At 41.1% G+C, this 19972-nt stretch overlaps 1 protein-coding gene across 2 annotated transcripts in view; it reads left to right on the forward strand.

Moving 5' to 3' along the window:
- Nucleotides 1–6: 6 nt before the first annotated feature.
- Nucleotides 7–19972, forward strand: part of Crebbp (CREB binding protein) — a 153586-nt gene continuing 133620 nt past the window's right edge. For both annotated transcript variants that reach the window (XM_004627820.3, XM_023711344.1), the window contains exon 1: nucleotides 7–252. In XM_004627820.3, coding sequence (XP_004627877.1) covers nucleotides 168–252 — 85 coding nt within the window. In that variant the 5' untranslated portion in view covers nucleotides 7–167. The remainder of the gene's footprint in view (nucleotides 253–19972) is intronic.

Raw genomic sequence — 19972 nt, forward strand, 5'->3', positions numbered from 1 at the left:
GAGCGCTGCGGGGCGCTGTTGCTGAGGCTGAGATTTGGCCGCCGCCTCCCCCACCCGGCCTGTGCCGCCTCGGCCGTGCTGCTGTTCATCCTGCGCTCGCTTGCTTGCTCGTTGCCGCTGGCCCGACCCCCGCCCGCGCCCGGGGCTGTTTCTGCGAGCAGGTGAAGATGGCCGAGAACTTGCTGGACGGACCGCCCAACCCCAAGCGAGCCAAACTCAGCTCGCCCGGCTTCTCGGCGAATGACAGCACAGGTGAGGCGGGGGCCCCGCGCGCTGTCAGTGTTGGCGTCTGGGGGCCGACGGGGGGAAGTCTTCGTGGCCGAGTTGCGGGAACCTGGGAGTAGGGTGCCCGATCTTGTGCGCGTCTCTGGCGGGGACCAGTCTTGCTCGTGGCGAGCCCGGGCGCTCCAAGGTGGGAAAAGTGGAGTGGGGATTCAACCCGTTTAGGGGATGACAGCAGAGGGGAACTCGGGGCTAACCGGGAGAAATTGCGGTGCAGCGGTACCTCCGTCCAAGGCTCTGCAGCCAGAGGACACTCGGCAGCCACTGCCTTGTAAGTTGTGATTGAGAAGTTTTTCGAGATGTGTTCCTTGGGAAAACGCTTAGCAGTAATTTTTTGAAAACTTTTTTGGTGGTGCGCGGGGGGGTGGGGTGGTGGTGGTGCCTAGTCTTTCCTTTTCCAGAACTCCGAACTTCGTTAGCAAGGTGTCATCAGAGTTGTTGTGGTGTGATTCATTTACATGTAACTTTAAAAGAAAGTTAGATAGCAGATATTTTTAAGGACATCTGGCTTGCAGTCTCCCTGAATTTATGTTGTGTGTACAGTGTAGATGTACAAAAAATTATGTTAAAAATGTAGGCATTCCAGTTTTCAAAAAAATTAGCGGGATACAGACTAAATCTCTATTAAACAGCTTCCCTGGAAATTATTGATTAATTAATTAGGTCTTGAGACAGGGTCCAGCTATGCTGTTCAGGCTGGCTTTGAGCTCACTTTGTAGCCCAGGAAGGTCTCAAACTCACAATGATCCTCCTGCTTCAGCCTCCCAAGTGCTGGGATTACATGTGTCCGACACCACTGACACCACTCCGGACACCACTCCTGGCTGTACCCTGGAAACTTTTTAAATAATCTGTGGGATGTCTTAAGAGTTTACTGTTCATTCAGTAATTAGGTGTTCTTCAGATCGGGTTTTATGATAAGATTACCAAGTAGTTGTATTTCCTCCTTTAAGTTCTCCTTTGCACTGTAAGTTTATGTGGTGCTGCTGTTGATCATTACCATCTCACTACAGGTAGTATTTCTGCAGTAGTTTTTGTAGTGGTAGCATCAGAAAGTCAGTTTCTAATGAATGGGTCCAATTTGAATTACATTGCTGCCTTCAGGCTTGTGCTAGACACAGCTGTCCAACTTGTGGAAATATTTCTGTGGCTGACCACTAGTATATTAAAAATCTATTTGTCCTGTTGAAACGGAATTTGAATTTTGTGGCTTCAGTTTGAATATAATTCCTGGAATCTAGTAATGAAAGGCAGTGTGTAAATATGGATATTCTTCTATAGTTGAATTAAAATTTGCTCAACAGTGGGAAGGAGTAAATGATTCTTATGTAGAAAAGTCGCTGATGCTTTTTTTTGTAATTGATAAAAGCTGAGTTTGGCATTAATCTTAAAATCATTTTACTGAAGTGTAGAAACAATAGATTAAATGCTGTTCTGCAGAACAGTTCTCCATTGTTTCATTAATCTTGCCATGTTTAAGTGAAAAAGAGAACCTTTTAATTGTGTGAAATGGACGTGATACCAGGCAAGTTCAACCTTAAAGCTTATTGTACAAAACAGGCAACTTGAATGACTTTTCATCTTTGCTGTTACTAACTGAAGTTATTGTAGATTTTGTCAAGAAAAGGGGACAAACTAATAACATTTACCAAAAGGCTTGTATTACAGTATATAAATGTTCAGCGGTTTCCAAGATGGAGCTCAAAGGGTGGCCTTTTGGGGTCGTTTTTCTTACATAGTCACTTAATTTGCTGCTTAATCATAACAGTTTATCAGAAAGGATTTAAGTACTTCTGTCTTCCTTGCCAGTTTTGTTGTTTTTTGTCTTTGCCAGACTGTTGAAAAACACAAGGGCATTTTCACTCTTTCCAAATGAAGAACAAAGAGTAACAGGTTTTTATTTATAAATCCAAAGAGTAAAATGATGATCATATTTGAGTCCTTGGTTACATGTAAAACTATCATCACGGCTTTTGTGAAGATGTATTGGTATAAGCTACTGAGGATAGGATCATTATCTGACACATTAAATAAGGTGAAATCTTGCCTGGAGTCTGGTCAAAGACAGCCAATGATGAGATAGAGATGTGAGTTAAACAAATAAATGACTAAAGTATTAAAAATATTTAAAGGAGTAAAGGCATTTGGTGAGCTTTGGTTAGCTGGGACAGAAAGCCCTACGAGTAATGTTGGTGTGACTCAGTTTTTTTTAGTGTCTCAGACTTCCAGAGAATGTTGTACCAGGTGTGTGTGTGATGCACATGATCAAATTTAAGGGAAGGTAGCTCTGAGCCTGGGAAGAGCTGAGCTGTTAGGAGAGGGATGCCTTGGAGCCTGAGAAACAGAGAAGTACCGTGGACTACTGTGATGTGGGCACATTTGTAGGGATTGACCTGTGAGCCAGCAGTTACTCTCAGATGTGTGTATTGAGGTGGTAGTGGGCTGAGACTAGAGTTCTCCTGATGTTCAGGAGCTTAATAGCTAGAGTGCTGCCTGCAGATTGCTTTAGTAAGGCCAGGAAGCACTGAATGATAAATAACGTTGTCATTAGTGACAGATTGAAAGCAGGGTGAGAGTATAGCAGAAAGAGAATGTGTCTCAAAGAAGGACAACAAGAGATGGTACTTGTCACCCTACTAACAGCAGTCCTAGAACAATACAGAGTTTGATCTTATCAGATGTTGATGGAGTAGTTTTTGTTTTATACTAAAGCCTTAAATCTAAATAGTTTTTCTGGGACCTTTGTAAGAAGTGGGAACTTTGTGTTACCAGTACACAGTATATAGTTGATTGTATGTTTGGAAACTTCTTTATTTAATATGTCCAAGTTAAAACAGCATATTACTGTCATTTGAACAGTAGGGATTCATGATGGAACAATTCTTAAGAAAAATAAAGATCTGAACAAGTAGGGCTGGCCAGATAGTCAGTGGATTAAAGCGCCCGCTTAGGCAGATGCAGGGACCGGGATTCAGTTCCCAGTGTGCTGTGCTGGCTGAGACATTGACTGAGACTGGGCATGGTGACATTTGCCTTAATCCCAGAGTTTGGGAGACTGAAAACAGGAGGATCACTATGATCTGTGTAGTGAGACCCTGTGGACCCTGTACTAAATACATTAAAACAAAAAAGATCTAAGCAAGTAGTAGATTCTTTTTCTGATTAACTTTATTATGACAAAATCTGTACATGACAAACTATTTAAAAGGTTTTAAAATTTATTTTCTGAATATGGAGCCTAGGTATGTTTCATCGTTTATTGTATATAAGTGGCCCTAAACAGTCAGGGCTACATTTTGTGTTTGAATTCCTTTAAAAAAAAAAAATTTAATTCAAGAGTCTTATTATGTTGCCCAGCCTGGCCTTGAACTCAAACAAAAATCCTGCCTCAGCTTCCAGAGTAACTGGGACTGTGTTGAACCCAGTCATGGGTACCTTTAAATGCAATATAGTATATTTAAAGATAGCTTCTGCATATGATTAACCAACCAGTATATCTTTACTACCAAATAATCTGTTACATGTGCAGTATTTTATAGATCTGAGTGCTTTTCTCTGCACCTGTGTGATCACACCATCCACAGGCTGGGAAGAGAAGACACTATTACTGCTGTTCTCTAGGTGAGGAACCTGACTTCAGAGCCAAAAATGATCGCAAAACATTTTGTAAGTCTGCATCAGTGAACACCAAATTTATTTGAATCACACACATCCAGGAGATTGGGATACTTGGTAAATTTCAGTAGCATCACTATAGCCAATGAATTGAAGCCTGGTTAACCAGCTTGGGTTAGGGGGAAGCAAGGTCTGTTTTTCCTAATGCGGGGTGGGGTAGAACCCCCTGTTCCCTATTGGCATTACCTGTCTAAATTGTATGGGCTCATGTTCCTGTTTATTGCACAGAGGATAATTGAGAAAGTCAAGTAATTTTCTTTTTCTTTAAGTCTTGGCTAAATAGGAAAGTTTTTATAGTTACTTCTGGGGTTAGGATTTTCCATGATTTTGCCTTGCTGTCTGCCTATGTGTGGATTTGGAATAATTGGGTAAGGGGAGAATGTGGCTAAAGTGAGGCCTTCTCAGGTATGATGGTAATGTGAATCAATGCAAGGGTGTCTTGAAGGATGATCAGAAGATTAAGAATCCTTGCTTAACATTGGGATTTGAAGCCAGACATGGTAGCTTATACCTGTAATCCTACCTTTCAAGAGGCTGAAGAAAGAGGATCACCGTGAGTTCACAGGCCAGTCTGAAGTACATAGTGAGACCCTGTCTTAAAAAAAGGAGGAGCCAGGTGGGTTTGGTGCACTGCTGTAATCCTAGCACTTGGGTGGCTGAGGCAGGAGGATCATTGCAGATTCAAGACCAGTCTGGGCTACAAAGTGAGTTTAATGCCAGCCTGAATTACGTAGTAAGATCCTGTCTTAAAACGACAGATGGGGGGCTAGGGAGATAGCCACTTCACTGCTTGCCTGGCAAGCACAAGGTCTTGAGTTTGATTCCCAGTACCCAAACAAAACAAAGCAAAATCCAACCAAAAAGCTGGCTGGGTATGGTGGCCAATGGCTGTATAATCCCAGCATTCTAGGAGGCTGAGACAGAAAGATAGCTGTTAGTTCAAGGCCAGCCTTAAGTACATAGTAAGACCCTATTTTTTTTTTTTTAAAAAAAGTGTGGTTGTCAATTCTAGAAAATAATTGAAAATGATACCCTGTAATCCCAGCACTCCCAAGGCTAAAGTGGGATTGCTAAGGGTTGGAGGCCAGCCTAGGCTACATAGTTTAAGGCCAGTCTTGACAGCCAGACCCTTTCTCAAAAAAAAGTGTGTGGAGGAACGAATGGCCATGGAATTTAATTTTGCGTTTGGAAATTGATTGTTAGATTGTCTGTATTTACACTTTTAAGGTTAGTCATTGGTTCCTTAGTAGTGCTGACTGTATATTTATTTACTGTTCTTAAAAACAAAAGACAGGCCAGGGAGATGGCTCAGTGGAATAAGCGCTTCCCTGGCAAGCGCAAGGGCCCGAGTTCAATTCCCGGTTCCGCCAAAAAAAAAAAAAAAAGACTTTTAAATGGTTTGGTGCAAGTATGTCTTACTTTGGGATGAAATGTACCTTATTGTAAATATGTAAACATTAGTTCTTGGAATCACGTTAGTGAGGACGTCATGTCTTTGTCTTAAACAAGCACTTGGGGGTATATTCCAAAAAATGAGAGGGCATGCTAAAAGATGTTTTTTTTTAAAAAAAAAAAAGCAAAACATTGTGTTCAAATGAGATTGGTCTGGCCAAGGGTTTTTAGTGCACATTTTTCAGTGTCTGTTTGTACTGCTGGGGATTTTAAGTCCTGGAGAGAAGGTAAAGTTTGCAGCATTCCCAAACTTTGTTAGCACTAAAACTTCTTTTTAATGTAATATGTATGTAGATCAGCAACTTAGACTAAAAAGGGCCAGGGAGTACAAAATTTCATTTTTAAACTACACTGCTATTTTGGCAAGAAAGCCGCCACAGGTACTGTGAAGATAAATGGGCATGACTATGACCCACTAAACTTGGAGAAAAACTGGTGTTCAGTAGTTTTGGCCCAATAGGCATAGCTTGCTGACCCTGATGTGTGATTGGGGGATACTCATGCTCTGAGCAGCCAGCTGGAAGTACCAGGCTGCCATGGCTGCCCCAGGCTGGACCTTTACAGCAACAGCACAACTAGTTTGAGCCTCTACTAGGTGCAGGCCTGCACTTTGATGGAAGAAAAGGAGCAGGGATGGTGGATGGGGCAGAGTGGTATGACATAAATACTTTTTTGGGGGGAGGAGGTGGCGGAGCTTTGCACTTGCCAGGCAGGCACTTAGGCCCCCGAACTATCTTCCAGGCCCTGAGATGAATACTTCTTAGTGGGAGCCTCTTTATTTTTCTGTAACAATTTTATGTGCTGTATTTAAAATCAGCTAAGTTTAACAAAACTTTAGATAATTTCATAAGGAGATTTTTTTTTTTTTTTAATGTTCTTTTGCTAGCTGTTTTGCTTTTTGCTGGCCTGGTGACCCCAAAAAGTATTTTTATTCCTGCTCATTTGTCACCTCCAGCCTTCATTGTCCCTTCCCCATGAAATTAGATAATGAGCAACTTTGTCTGAGCCAGTAGAGCTTTCCCATAGCTTCCTTCTGTGCTGGGCATAGTGCCTAGCATAGTAGGCTCTCAGGAAATATTTGAGGCAATAGGTGAAGGACTATGCAGTTTTTGTTCTTCAGCAGTCTCATAGTTTTCTCCTTAGACTTTGCTTTTAAGCTATTGCCATCACTGTTTGGACTTGTTCTTCATTACCTTAATCCTGAGTTCTGTACCTGGTACCCTTAACAAGCAAGTTTGGGTTGCTGAGCCTGTTTCCTTACCTGAAAATGGAAACAATAATGATTCTTTTATGAAAGGGCACCTGAGGGTAGACTGAGGTGATGTGTGTAAAGTGCATGTTTAGAAGCAAATGATTAGTGACAGGGAGCAGACATGGTAGTTACCAGGGAAAGTGGCTGTGCCTTGTCATTCTAGGACTTATTGGGAGTGCTAATCTAATTGGACTGTTTGTTTATAATTCTGGAAATGATAATAACTGTATGTGTTTATATGAAGCCTGTGTGTAGACATACATGTTCTGTAGCCTCTCGCCAGATACATTGACAAGAATTCTGTAATAAATACTATTGGTCTTGCTTCTGTTTCAATTGTACTTTTAGAAATATGATGACTGAAATTTTAAAATTATAAAAATATAAATTATGCTATATATTTTGAAAATCCTTGATAATTTTGAAGCATATTTTATATGGATTATTTAAGCAGCAAACAATTAGGTGCTCCTGTTCCTGACTGTATGTAGTAGAATTCAGTTAGAGATGTCCTTTAGGCAGTATTATACAGAGGATTCTGGTAAGTGCCTTTGAGTAGCTTAGAAAGAACTATGTTAACAAGACTTAAAAGTGAAAACTTGAGAAAAGAATACAAAATGTAATCAAGTGTGAAAATGCCCAAGTTGAAAAGGACATTTATAAGAGGACTGCGTTCATTCCTTGCTCTTTCCTGAATACCCATGTGTATAGAAGCCAAAGCATGGTGCCCAGGTTGCGGCAGTGCTGAGACAGACTGTGACTGGTTGGAGGTGAGGGACATTGAGCTAAGTAATTTGATGGACCTCGCTGCTCTGTCACAGTCCTTATTAAAAAGGACTATGACTGAATTCAGGCAGGCAGTTGGGGAAGCCTACCTGTCTTCATGGCATTCTGTAGTTGTGGGGATTGAAACATTTTTAGCCACCCCTCCTTTTTTTTTTTTTTTTGCGGAACCAGGGATTGAACTCAGGCCCTTGTGCTTGCCAGGCAACCACTTACTCTACTGAGCCATCTCCCCAGCCCTTCATGGCCTTCTGTATAGGCCTTTCCCTCCATGTACATCCCATCTCAGAATATGTCCATTTGCTCTGATGTGGCTTGTCCAGAGATCCTGTTTTAACTGGAGAACTGATCCACCCTTTCACGTCCAGTCTTAGACTCAGTTTTCAGGAAAGTTATCACCTTGACTGAAAAACATAAGCCCTTGCTCCACTACCCAATTATGGGAATTAAGCTTTCATATATTCTGCTTTGCTTGAGTGCTGTAAGAGGGCCACAGGAGAGGGTTCAGCCTGGCCATTGAACCTATATGACCTTCTCCAGGACCTTTTTGAAGGACTCCAAGTGAGGACACTTACAGGTACAAAGGGTTGTAGATGGCACAAAAAAGCAAAGTATTCCCATTCTTTTAAAAGTTCTTTTTGTTTAATTTTAATTTTATTGAGAAACAAATACGAATGAGACAGTTTCAAAGCTGATTAATAGGACAGTTTCGATAATCAATACATTGTACATTGTTATGTTCTTAGTTCTGTAGAAAATCACTGTTGCCAAAAAACCAACTTTAGGGTGTTTTTGGTTCTAAGTTTAGGGAATAATGGCTATATTTTTTAGTTCTGTGTCTCAAAGTTCAATTCATTTTTAATAATTTGGGGGGGGGCAGCTCAGCTCACCCTGGGGGTGGGGCTTGCATGGCATGTAGTGCCAGGGATTAAATTGCGGTCCCTGCACACTTGCCTAAGCAGGTGCTTTAGACTATGGAGCTATCTTGCTAGTGCTCATTTTTAGGCATACCCTTAAGAATAATTTGGGTATCACCCTATGTGACATTTCCCATTTCATTTCATTGATCAAAAGTACATTTAGTTGAAACATCCTTAAAAACCATAAAAAAATGGTGAATACTGCTTGCCTACATTTGATTTGCCTCTCCCAGCTGTAGTTGTCCATCTGCTACTCTTTGAAAATCTCAATTTGCCATTCTAATATACCTGTACCTTAGTGTGTACACTAGATATTTCCTACAGCAGCACCTGAATTGACTATTGGTTCTTAAATGTCTAGTCACAGGAGATGAGCAACTTAATAGAATTGTACAATTCTGTTGCAATGAAAATTCAATAATACAAAAATTTCACCTTGTTTTGTTTTTCTTCCTTTTTTTTAATTTTAAAGAACTGTCTACAGGGTATTCAGGGTCTCACTGTTAGATCAGACTCATAGTGATCCACCTGTTTACAGGCTCCTAAGAGCTGGGATTACAGGAGCGCACCACCTCGCCCAGTCTCATTTGCCACCTCAGCGCACACTGGGGGTGGGCCCAGCATGGCAGACCCGGAGATCGAACCCCCAGCCCCTGCGCCTGCTTGCAGGCACTATAATCTGCTGAGCTATTTAGCTGACCCTGTTTTTGTTATTAAAACTGCAATACATACACATGTTTTAACTTTATAGTCTTTATAGTTAAGAGTGTCCAGTGAAATAGCAGGAAAAGCAAGCTGTTCTTTATGATAGCCTGTGGAGCAGATTTTGGTCTTTTATTATAAATTGAATGATGACACTCAGGAGTTACAGAAATCTGTCAAATAATTAGGGTTTGCTTTGACAATTATGGACTATAAGAGCTTGACCCAATTCCTTTGGATTAAAATATTTTGAGTATTTGTCACCTGATTAAAAGTAGAACCATCTAAGCATGACTCAGAGTTGAAGGAAATGTCAGAGCTTTTTATACTAGGAGCCAGCAGTGGTACTCAAAAGGGAGTCCTGGCTTCAGCCCAGAGTGGACACAGAAGCCCATTTCTCAGCCCTGCCATTTTGACTGGGGTCAGGGGCTTCACATTGGAACTTTGGGGGTGTGGAGGAGTACCAGTGTACATGTGTGGTTGGAGAAAGGGAGGAGATAAAGGGGGATGATATCTCTAAAAGGGACATTTCCCCAACTGTGCTCTACAGTCCACTTTGATTAGCTTTGTACATATTGGGCACTGTGATGCTTGGTCTATGGCTGGTTGAGGCAGCCATTATTATTCATTGCAGGGGAAAAATTATTTAATAGAGTTCATTCACCTACCTCTCAGCTAGTGAGGTTTGGGATAATGTAGGTAATAGACTAACCCAGAATCAGAGGGGAAAGTTCCTATGACAGTAAAGGGAAAGCTGCTGCTCCCCCCCCCCAACCGGGGATTGAACTCAGGCCCTTGCACTTACCAGGAAAGCACTTATTCTACTAAGCTGTCTCCCTGGCCCCTAGCTTGTTTCATTTCCAGTTCTAGGGTTGGTGGTGTTTTGGTTTCCAGTTTGTAAAAAAAATAAAATAAAATAGAACAAGAAGAGCTAAGATTTGGAAATTCTACAGAATGGAAAATTGTTTGACTTAGTTTACTAGGTTTATGCTTTCAGTTTACCTGTTTTTTGTTTGTTCTTTTAGTTTGCCTGTTCTTTATTGGGAAACTGATAATTAATTAAATGTAGTCTTTTCTGGCTATTGTTCCAAAACAAGGACTTGACTTAGGTTAGGACTTAGAGTAAAAAGAAAAGTGAGCACAGAAATATTATAAAAATGGTTCTTTTTTAGAAACTAGAATTAGGAAGAATAGCTTTGGGATCGCAGTCCAGTTTGGTCAGGTTGATTGGTTGTAAGAAGTGCCAGGAAACCTAATATCCCCTTCCTGTAGATTCTATGGTTGGAAGTTCTTTGAAAGTTACAGTTTTCCCATTCTCCCAGATATTTCAGGTGTGATTTCACTACTAGAGATTAAATCCAGGACATTGGCATTAAACTACATCCTCAGCCCTTGTTTAATTTTTTATTTGAGCCAAGGTCTTACTAAGTTGCTCCTATCTGGGTTCCTGTCTCAGCCTCCCAAGTGCTGGAATTATGTACATGTCACTATGCCTGGCTTAGTTTAGGATTTTTACTGATAAAAGTTGTCCCATGGTGGACAACACAATTTCCTTCTTATTTATGAGTTCCTTATATTACACCTTGTATCTTAAATAACCTTTTTTGAGAATAAACCAAAGGTATAAGATATTGATCTTATACCTTTGGTTTTCTGTCACTTTGGTGGTTCCTCTGTTATGGGAATCAGGTTTTGTTTGACAAGCAGGACCTACATACAGTTAGATTTACTTTGAAAAATCTTTAGAGAACCGTTTTTCTCCCTTGAAACTGGGTTGTGCTAAGTTACCCTGGTTGCCCTTTAACTTGCAGTCTTCCAGCCTCAGTCTTCACAGTGGCAGGATTCTAACTGGGTTCCATTGTACCCCACTTCAGGATCCATTCAACTGACAAAAAATGTGATGTGTAAAGAAAAAGGATTCTTTCTTTACAGCCAAAAAAGGGGCTTTGGACATTTCCCTTATATGAGAGATGATACTGATCAATGTCATTTAGTAGTATTTCTGTAAGAGTGGATGTGTTCTGCTTCTCCACTGCCCAGTGCTGGAGCCACATGTGAAATTAAGTACATATAACTAAATTTTAAATTTTTAAAAATTGTAATAAGTGGCCGTTTGTGACTAGTGACCACTGTATTAGGCAGTGCAGCCCTAAGTACATTTCTCTCTCCCACTTAACTAACCTGTACTTCATGATATTTATACCTAAAGGATAAAGTTCCTTGAAAAGGACTTTCTTTTAAAGATAGAAAAGAGTTTTTAGAAATATTCACAATGTAGGTCATTCTGTTCAAGATTGTTTACTCAGATAGTATTTGTTACAATGTGGTATGGACCTGGAGATTTAGATAGGTGCAGCCTCTCCCTTCATGAGTGGTGGTATGAAGACATTCTGGCCAGGTAGGCAAAGCCAGGTGTGACCTCAAAGGGAAGGGACCAAGCATGGTGAGGCACTAGATAAGTGCTGAACTTGTTTGAAAGGATTTTTGAGAAGCCTCCTGGGGGACTGTGGCATACGGTTGAAAAAGAGGATTGAAAAGAAGATGGTGAGGGCGCTGGCCAAATAGCTCAATTGTATAAAGTGCCACTTGGGCAAATGCAGTAAGGTGCACAGGACTGCGGTTTAATCCCCAGGTCCACAAGCCTCACAAGAACTGCCTTTAAGCAGCCTAAATTAGTCCCCCCCCCAAAAAAAAAAAAAAAATCCTTCCCTAATTTGGGCCGGCCAAATAGTTATGGATTAAAGCGCCAGCAGGCAGGTGCAGGAGCTGGAGTTCAATCCCCGGGCCTGCTGTGCTGGCCCCACCCATGAGGTACGCTGAGGTGGCAAATGAGACAGGGTGTGGTGGTAGGGACCTGTAATCCCCACTCTTGGGAGGCTGTAAACAGGTGGATCACTATGAGTCCGATCTAGTAGTGAGACCCTGGACACCATGTAGACCCTTCCTAAAAAATACCCAAAAAAAGGAGCTAGTAAGAGATATTTTTCTGGGATTAGGGAACAGCACAAATAGTATAAAGGTCTGGAGGTGTAGACTTACCTGTCTGAATAATTTTGACAAAATCAGTTTGGTTTTGGTATGTTCACTGGGCCACCACAATTTAGGCAACCTTCTCTTGATATTTTGTGTGTGTGTGTGTGTGTGTGTGTGTGTGTAGGATATTACACAGCTCAGACTCCTAGTAATCCTCCTGTTTTCAGCCTCCCTAGTGCTGAGATTACAGGTGTGCGCCACCACGCCCAGACTCCATTGCCAGCTCAGCGCGCCTAGGGGACAGGGCCTGTGTGGCTGTGGTGCCAGGGATTGAACCCTGGCCCCTGTGCTTACCTAAGTAGGCACTTAGTCTGCTGAGCTGTTTCACTGGCCCTCTTCTCTTGATTCTGAGAGAGTAAATACTGATGGTGTGATCCTGTCCTGGGGGATTTGTTGGGCTTGGTTTCCAATCTCAGCTCTTCCACTTTATTTTATTCAACAGATATTTCAGTGCTTATGGGTGGAGCACTCTACTTAGCTAGGGTGATAACAGCAGTGGCTGAAGCTGCTCCTGTCTTTTGGAACCAGAGTTGAGTGTTGTGACCAGGCAATCCACCAGTGCTAGTATCATTCAGAATCAGATTATCTAACCAAAGGAGTTGGATACTACAGACTGGGTAGACAGGGAGACTTGTCACGCAGAGCTGGACACAGGGACTCATTGCAAGGTGAGTGGGTGAGATAGTTTGGGCAAATGGCAGTGAGGTAAGGTCACCAAAGCCTTATATGTTAGACCATGGTCCAAGTCTTCCTTTCAGGGCAGAGAGCAATACAGAGTTTTAAAAAACTAACTGTGCCTAGAGTATTTGGAGGAAACTATTGTGATTTGTTTCACAGAGATCTAGATCAGCTTCTTCCAAAGTGTATTTTTTTCTATCCAAGCTCAGATCTGTGAGAGTTAGTAATTGCCTTTACTTTTCCTAATCCCTTTTTAAAGAGGAAGAGAGCCCTGTGAAAGCAGTTTAAGAATTGATTTGAACTGGTGATAATACTTAAAATGTTGGTAAAAGAAAATGTTGGAAATTTTTTGTTCAAAGGAAAGGTTTTGTTTTTTTCAAGTTTTTAAAAAAAATTACTGGGCATTGTGATGTACATCTGTGATCCCAGTCAGCATTCAGAAGGCTGAAGCAGGAGGGTTGTAAGTTTGAGGCAGGCTTGGGCTGTTTAGTGAGTTTGAGGCTGGCCTGAACTACGCAGTAAGATCTTATCCCCCCACCTTCCTCCTCCTCCTCCTCCTCCTCCTCCTCCTCTTCTTCCTTCTCCTCCTCCTCCTCTTCATATAATAATAATGATGATGATGATGATAATTTTTGAACAGGTAATGTTAAAAATCCCAAAAAGGGAAAAGAATACTTAGTAAAAAAAAGCCTTTTTCCTGTCAGTTTCTGGAGTTACCTGTTTCCCTCCACATAGGCAGCCAACCTTAGCTGTTTCTTAGGTGTACTGTGCATCACTAATCAAATGCAGCCTCTGCATACTGTGTTCTGTACCCTAAAGTAGCTCATTATTGTGTTTTACTGTGAATGCATTTTGCAAATAAATATCTCAGAGATACTGGAAATACTAATTTAATTAATTTATTTTGTATTTAGTACAGGGTGTATAGGGTCTCACTACACAGATGGGACTCTTAGTGATTCTCCTGTTTTCAGCCTCCCAAGCGCTGGGATTACAGGCATGTGCCACCACGCCCAGTCTCAATTGCAGTCTCGGGGTGCCCTGGGGCGGTGGGGCCGGCATGACCCCAGGGGGTTAGAACCCTGGCAGCTGTGCTGTGCCTAAGCAGGTGCTTTAGTCCGGCTGAGCTATCTGGGCAGCCCAAGGCAATACTAATTTTAAAAACAGGCTTCATAGTGAGTTGTTATTTTAATGATAAAGTGTTTTGGTGTGGTTACTTAACAAAAAGGGACTTAGTTTTTACTATACTGTATAAATAGGAAGAGTTAATTTAAAAAAAATTACATGTCAAATAGTTGTTTTTTGTTTTGTTTTTTTTTAATTTTATTTATTTATGTGTGTGTGTGTGGCCAGCTCAGCCCACCAGGGGGCGGGCTGGCTGGCATGTGGTGCTGGGGGATTGAACCGTGGTCCCTGTGCTTTGATAAGCTTGTTCTAAGTAGGTGCTTTAGACCACTGAGCCATCTCACCATCCTCTCAAATAGGAGTTTTGTTACTGTTAAAATATGTGTGTTGTACAATCTGTTCACAGCAGCATTTTATTTATGATTTCTAAGTTTCTGGAAAAGATTTTTAAAACTTCTAGCCCTTATTAATCTACTGTATTATTTGATACACAAGTATCTATAGCTTAACAACCTGTACAAACAGGTAAAAGTCATTTAGTTTCTTGCTTTGTAGGCCGGCTAAGAACGTTCACATTAACCCTGGACCTTTTCATTTATTTTGAAGAATTACTGTTGTTTTTTTGTTTGTTGATTGGTTGGTTTTTGTTTTTGTTTTTCTTTGTGTCTTGCTATAGCATAGTGTACAGGGTCTTGCTTTATTCTGTTCAGGCTGGTCTTGAACTTAGTATGTAGCCCAGGTGGACTTCAAATTCTCGGTGATCCTCCTGCCTCAGCTTCATGAGTGCTAGAATTAGAGGTGTGTGCCACCATGCCCAACCACTAATTTTGAGATTAACACTAATGATGACCCAAAAATCTTATGGGAAAGTTTTAATCACCAAGGACTCCATTTGAAGAGTATTTGAGGCCCCTGACTGCAGATGTAGGGTAGGAGAGGGATGGGTACTGCAGAGGGCAGGAACCTTTTGCTAATCATTAAATAAAAAGTCAAATTGGAGAACAGATGATGATTAGTCCTTTTTAAAGGGTAAATAGGTTTATGCTGATATAACTATGTTTTAAGGAAATTCTAGAAATTGTTTTCAGTGAATTGAGAATCTGGGGGGCCGAGGAGATGGCTCACTAGAATAAGCACTTCCCTGGTAAGCGCAAGGACCTGAGGTCAATCCTCGGTTCCACAAAAAAAAAAAAAAAAAAAAAAAAAAATTGAGAATCTGGGGGATTGGAGAGCTTACTATTCATTTTATGTTTTCTTATTTGTTTTATATATTTAGTACCAGATCCACAGGGTCTCACTATGTAGATTAGACTCGGTGTGATTATGTTAATTTTTTTTTTTTTAAATCCAAATTCAGAGGGCCTGCAAGATAGCTCAGCAGACTAAGTGCCAGCTTAGGCACACTCAGGGACTGGGGTTCCATCCCTGGCACCACATGCTGTGCCGGCCCTGCTCCAGGCACACTGAGCCAGCCCCCAAGACCAAGAGCAGTGGTGCACACCTGTAATCCCAGCACTGGGAAGGCTGAAAACAGGAGGATCATCAGGAGTGTGAGCTGCGTAGTGAGACCCTATGCCAAATACATATTAGGATTACAATCTTTTTTTGTTGCATTTTGTTTGTTTTTGTTTTTGGTACCAGGGATCAAACTCAGCACCTTGCACTTGCCAGGCAGGAACTTACGCTGCTAAGCTATCTCCCTGGCTCCAAATACATATTAAAAAAAATAATAATAAAATAAAAACACCCTAATTCAGGGCATGGGATGTAGTTTAGTGGTAGAATGAATACTTCGCCTAGCATACACAAGGTCTTAACTTGTTATCTTCAGCACTGAAGAATTTTTTTTTCTAATGAAAAATAGTTAAAAACACAGAAATGCAAATCAAAGCATCCTTTTTAATATGTGTTTATGTATATTAAGACATATCTTTTGGTACATGAGTTAAGAAACTGTTAATTGGTGACAAGTAGTTTTGATCAATTTCTGTCATAAGACCTTTGTAGACTTAGTAAGAATTATTATTATTATTATTATCTTTTTTTCCTGGAACCGGGGATTGAACTCAGGCCCTTGAGCTTGCCAGGGAAGCACTTATTCTACTGAGCCATCTCCCCGGCCCCTAAGAATTATTTGAACAATGTGCAGATTACCTGATTTGTCATTCAGAAATGGGAAATGTGATTATATTTTATTATGATGTCCAGTTGGCAATTCTTCTGTCACAGTCTTTTTTTGTATATGTGGTACTGGAGATTGAATCCAGGGGTGTTCTACCACTGAACTATGTCCCCAGCCCTGTATACTTTTTTAAAATTTAGAGATGGAGTATTAATAAATTGCCTGGCTAGCCTTGAATTTGTAACTTTCCTGCTTTAGAATTCTGAATAGCTAGAATTACAGGCATGCACCATTGCACCCAGCTACGAGTTCCATTTTTAACAGTCTGTTTAATTACAGGTTTCTCGATGTGTTGGAAGTTACAAGAGCTGATAACCATCTGATGTTTCTTTCATGTTTTTAGTGTATTTAGTACAGGGTCTACAGGTCTCACTACACAGATCAGACTCTAGTGATCCTCCTGTGTTCAGCCTTCCAAGTGCTGGGATTAAAGTGCTGCCACACCCAGTCTCTATCGTGGTCTCTCACCGTGCCCTGGGGGAACAGCCAGCCACACACCGGGATTGAACCCTGGTCCCTGTGCCTGCCTAAGCCCATTTCAGATTTATACTTAAACTGCAGCACTTCAGCTAGAGACTGGAGCACCAGGAACCATTTCAGATGTTATGACTGGTACTGAAGCTAATTGTCTAGCCTGGCCACCTCAGAGAAAGAATAATCTGTCCCCCTCATTTTTTTTTCCTTTATTAAGTTAGACATTAATTCATATGGCTCAAAAATTAGAAGACAAAATACAGTAGAAAACCTTTCTTGCTCCCTTACCTCATTCCTCCCATCATGCTGGAATAATTTATACTCTCCGTACAGAGTTGATACATGTTCAAGAAGATACATGGTGTTTCCTACTCCCTCTTCCTTGTGCCTGCCTGTTTTTTTCCTGAAGCAGCATACTGTGCACATGGCTTTGTTCTCTTTATCAGCACTGGGAGAACTTAGTATTTCTTTTTACACTTGCCTAGTATTCTTTTATGTGAACTGTAACCTGCTACCAATGAAGGATGTTGGGGTTATTTCCAGTCTTGCTTCTCAAAAACAGTGCTTTAGGGGCTGGTGAGATGGCTCCGTGGTCTAAAGCACCTACTTAGAACAAGTTTAGCAAAGCACAGGGACCGCGGAGAACAAGTTTAGCAAAGCACAGGGACCGCGGTTCAATCCCCCAGCACCACATGCCAACCAGCCCCGCCCCCTGGTGGGCTGAGCTGGCCACACACACACACACACACACACACAAATAAATAAAATTAAATTTAAAAAAAAACAGTGCTTTAATGAATAATTTTCTGCACTTACATGTACAAGTAAGTCTATAGAACAGACTTCTGGAACTGAAATTAATGGTAAAAGGCATGTGCAGGGCCGGGGAGATGGCTCAGTGGAATAAGCACTTCCCTGGCAAGCACAAGGGCCTGAGTTCAATCCCTGGTTCCTCAAAAAAAAAAAAAAAAAAAAAAGAAGCATGTGCATTTATAATTTAAATTTCATTGAATTTTTTCTTGAAGCTTGCATATTGAAGTCCTAAAATCTTCAAAGCAGCTTATGTGTGCTCAGTATAAGCATCACTGAATACATCTCAGCATAGTCAGGTAATTCTCAGTTCTTAGTTGTAGATTCTCATTTTGTGACTGTTATTTTCTGGCTTATCTTTAATTCACTAGGGTACCTTTTTCTTTTGGAATGAAACTCAAGACCTTGTACTTGCCTGGCCAGCATTGTATTGCTGAGCTATCTCTCCAGCCTTACTAGGTAGACTTACTTTAGATTTAATGCATTGATTTCCTGTTTTGAGCTTCCCAGTAGCCCACATATCTGACACCTGAGTTTGCATTCATATCCAGAATGCACTCTTTCCCCTTTCTCCTGACTTGTAGCATTTGGTCAAAGGATCTATTTTGTTAGTACCTGTCTGTACTCTTCAGAGCATCGGAGATAGCTGGGCAGTTGAGGTCTGTGGCTTCCTCCTAGCTGTGCCCCCATCGTCTTCTTTCTCCAGGATTGTTCTTGTCAACATAGTCTTCTCTCTTAGTAGTTTTATTGGGTTGCATGGTGGATAGGCATCCAATTATAGCCTTCATTGAGGTTGTAGTTCTCACCCGTGGAACAGAATTCCGAGTCCCTTTCTGCTGTCCTTGCCTCAGACAGTTGAGGTAATTTGTAGGAGCTGCTGGGTCTTTTGCTGTGTATGTGTTGTTTGTCTGCTGCTGTGACAGCTGCTGTTCCACCATTGTACCTTTGAAGGCTTTTCTTCAGCCCACAGAGCTAAGGGAAGTAGCGTGCACACCATGCTGAGGTAACTTAAGTTGTGATAGCTGTCTGCAAATGAGTCTAACCCTGTGATGATGCTAATGATGGCAACAGTAACAATGTCTTCTACACACACACACACACACACACAAACACACACATACTCCTTTTTCCTCTGATATTAGGGATCGAACCATAGAACCTTTGCCTTGAGCTGCATCCTCACACTTTATTGTAGGACAGGATCTCTCTGAGTTGCCCAGGCTGGGCTCAAATTTGAGTTCTTCCTCCCTCAGCCTGCTGGAGTGCTAATTACAGGTGTGCAGCACCATGCTCTGTTTCCCTGTGATCTTTACATTCATATAATGAAAATGGCATACTGGCTGCATTTCCAGATTTAGGTGGTTTATAGTACAGAGTGTGTGGCAAAGAACTTTCAGTCAAGTCTATGTTGACTGTCTAAATCAAGGAGAGTCTTATTCAGTGAAGCAGGGTTTTCTAATGCCCAATATGGAGTAGCCAGGAAGTACATTTGAGAATGAAAAATACTAAAATTGTAACAGTGAGTTATTTATTTGCATATACTCTTTCCAGACCAAATTATTGTTGAAAATTGTAGAGTGATTAAAAAAAAACAAACAGAAAAAAACAGGGTCTCACTGTGTAACTTAGGCTAGTTTTAAATTCACTCTACAGCCTAAGATGACCTTGAACTCCTGCCTCAACCTCCCAAATGTTGCATTGTAGATATGTGCTATCATGCCTGGCTTAAAGTGCTTTCTTTTTTTATATATATTTTTTTCTTTTTTCTTTTATATATTTGGTACAGGGTCTTACTACACAGCTCGGATTCTTTTTCTTTCTTTCTTTCTTTCTTTCTTTTTTTTTTTGCGGAACCAGGGATGTGACCTCAGGCCCTTGCGCTTGCCAGGCAAGTGCTTATTCTACTGAGCTATCTCCCTGGCCCCTCGGACTCTTAATGATCCTCCTATTTTCAGCCTCCCCAGTGCTGGGATTACAGTCATGCACCATCACAACCAGACTAAAATGCATTGTTACAAATTAGGTATTTCTCTTCAATTTACATTATAGTTCTACAATTTTGTTTTATTCTAAGTTTTATTTTAATGGGTTTTATCTAATGCCACAGCTTGATTTCCCTCTCATTTCAAACAGTATAGTTGATGTAATTTAAATATGTAAGTACCCTTACTAGACAGGTGCCATTTAAATCTCCCTGATGTATCCTGTAACATAAGTATTTGTCCCATAGTTTAGCTACATATTTCTGTTTAAAAAATTGAACTGGGTCGTATAACCCTCACACAGTATTTACATTTATACTCTAAGCTAGGATTTGAGTTTTATTACTTTTGTCATAGGTTTTTTGTTTTGTTTTACACAATACTGGATATTGAACCCAGGCCCGTTACATGGAGCTACACTGCCTCCCCCCCCACACACACACTGGGGATTGAACCCAGAGCCCTGCACTTGCCAGGCAAGTGCTTAATCTGCTGAGCTATCTCCCCGGCCCTTAGTTTTTCAGTCTGACAGGGTCTCACCAAATGAGAGTCAGCCCCAGCTGGGTGATTAGTAATATTTGAACAGGCTTTTTTTTTTTTTTTTTTTTTTTTTTTTTTTTTG

The sequence above is a fragment of the Octodon degus genome, unplaced genomic scaffold (assembly GCF_000260255.1).
Source record: "Octodon degus isolate 3935 unplaced genomic scaffold, OctDeg1.0 scaffold00021, whole genome shotgun sequence".
Taxonomy (NCBI): Eukaryota; Metazoa; Chordata; class Mammalia; order Rodentia; family Octodontidae; genus Octodon; species Octodon degus.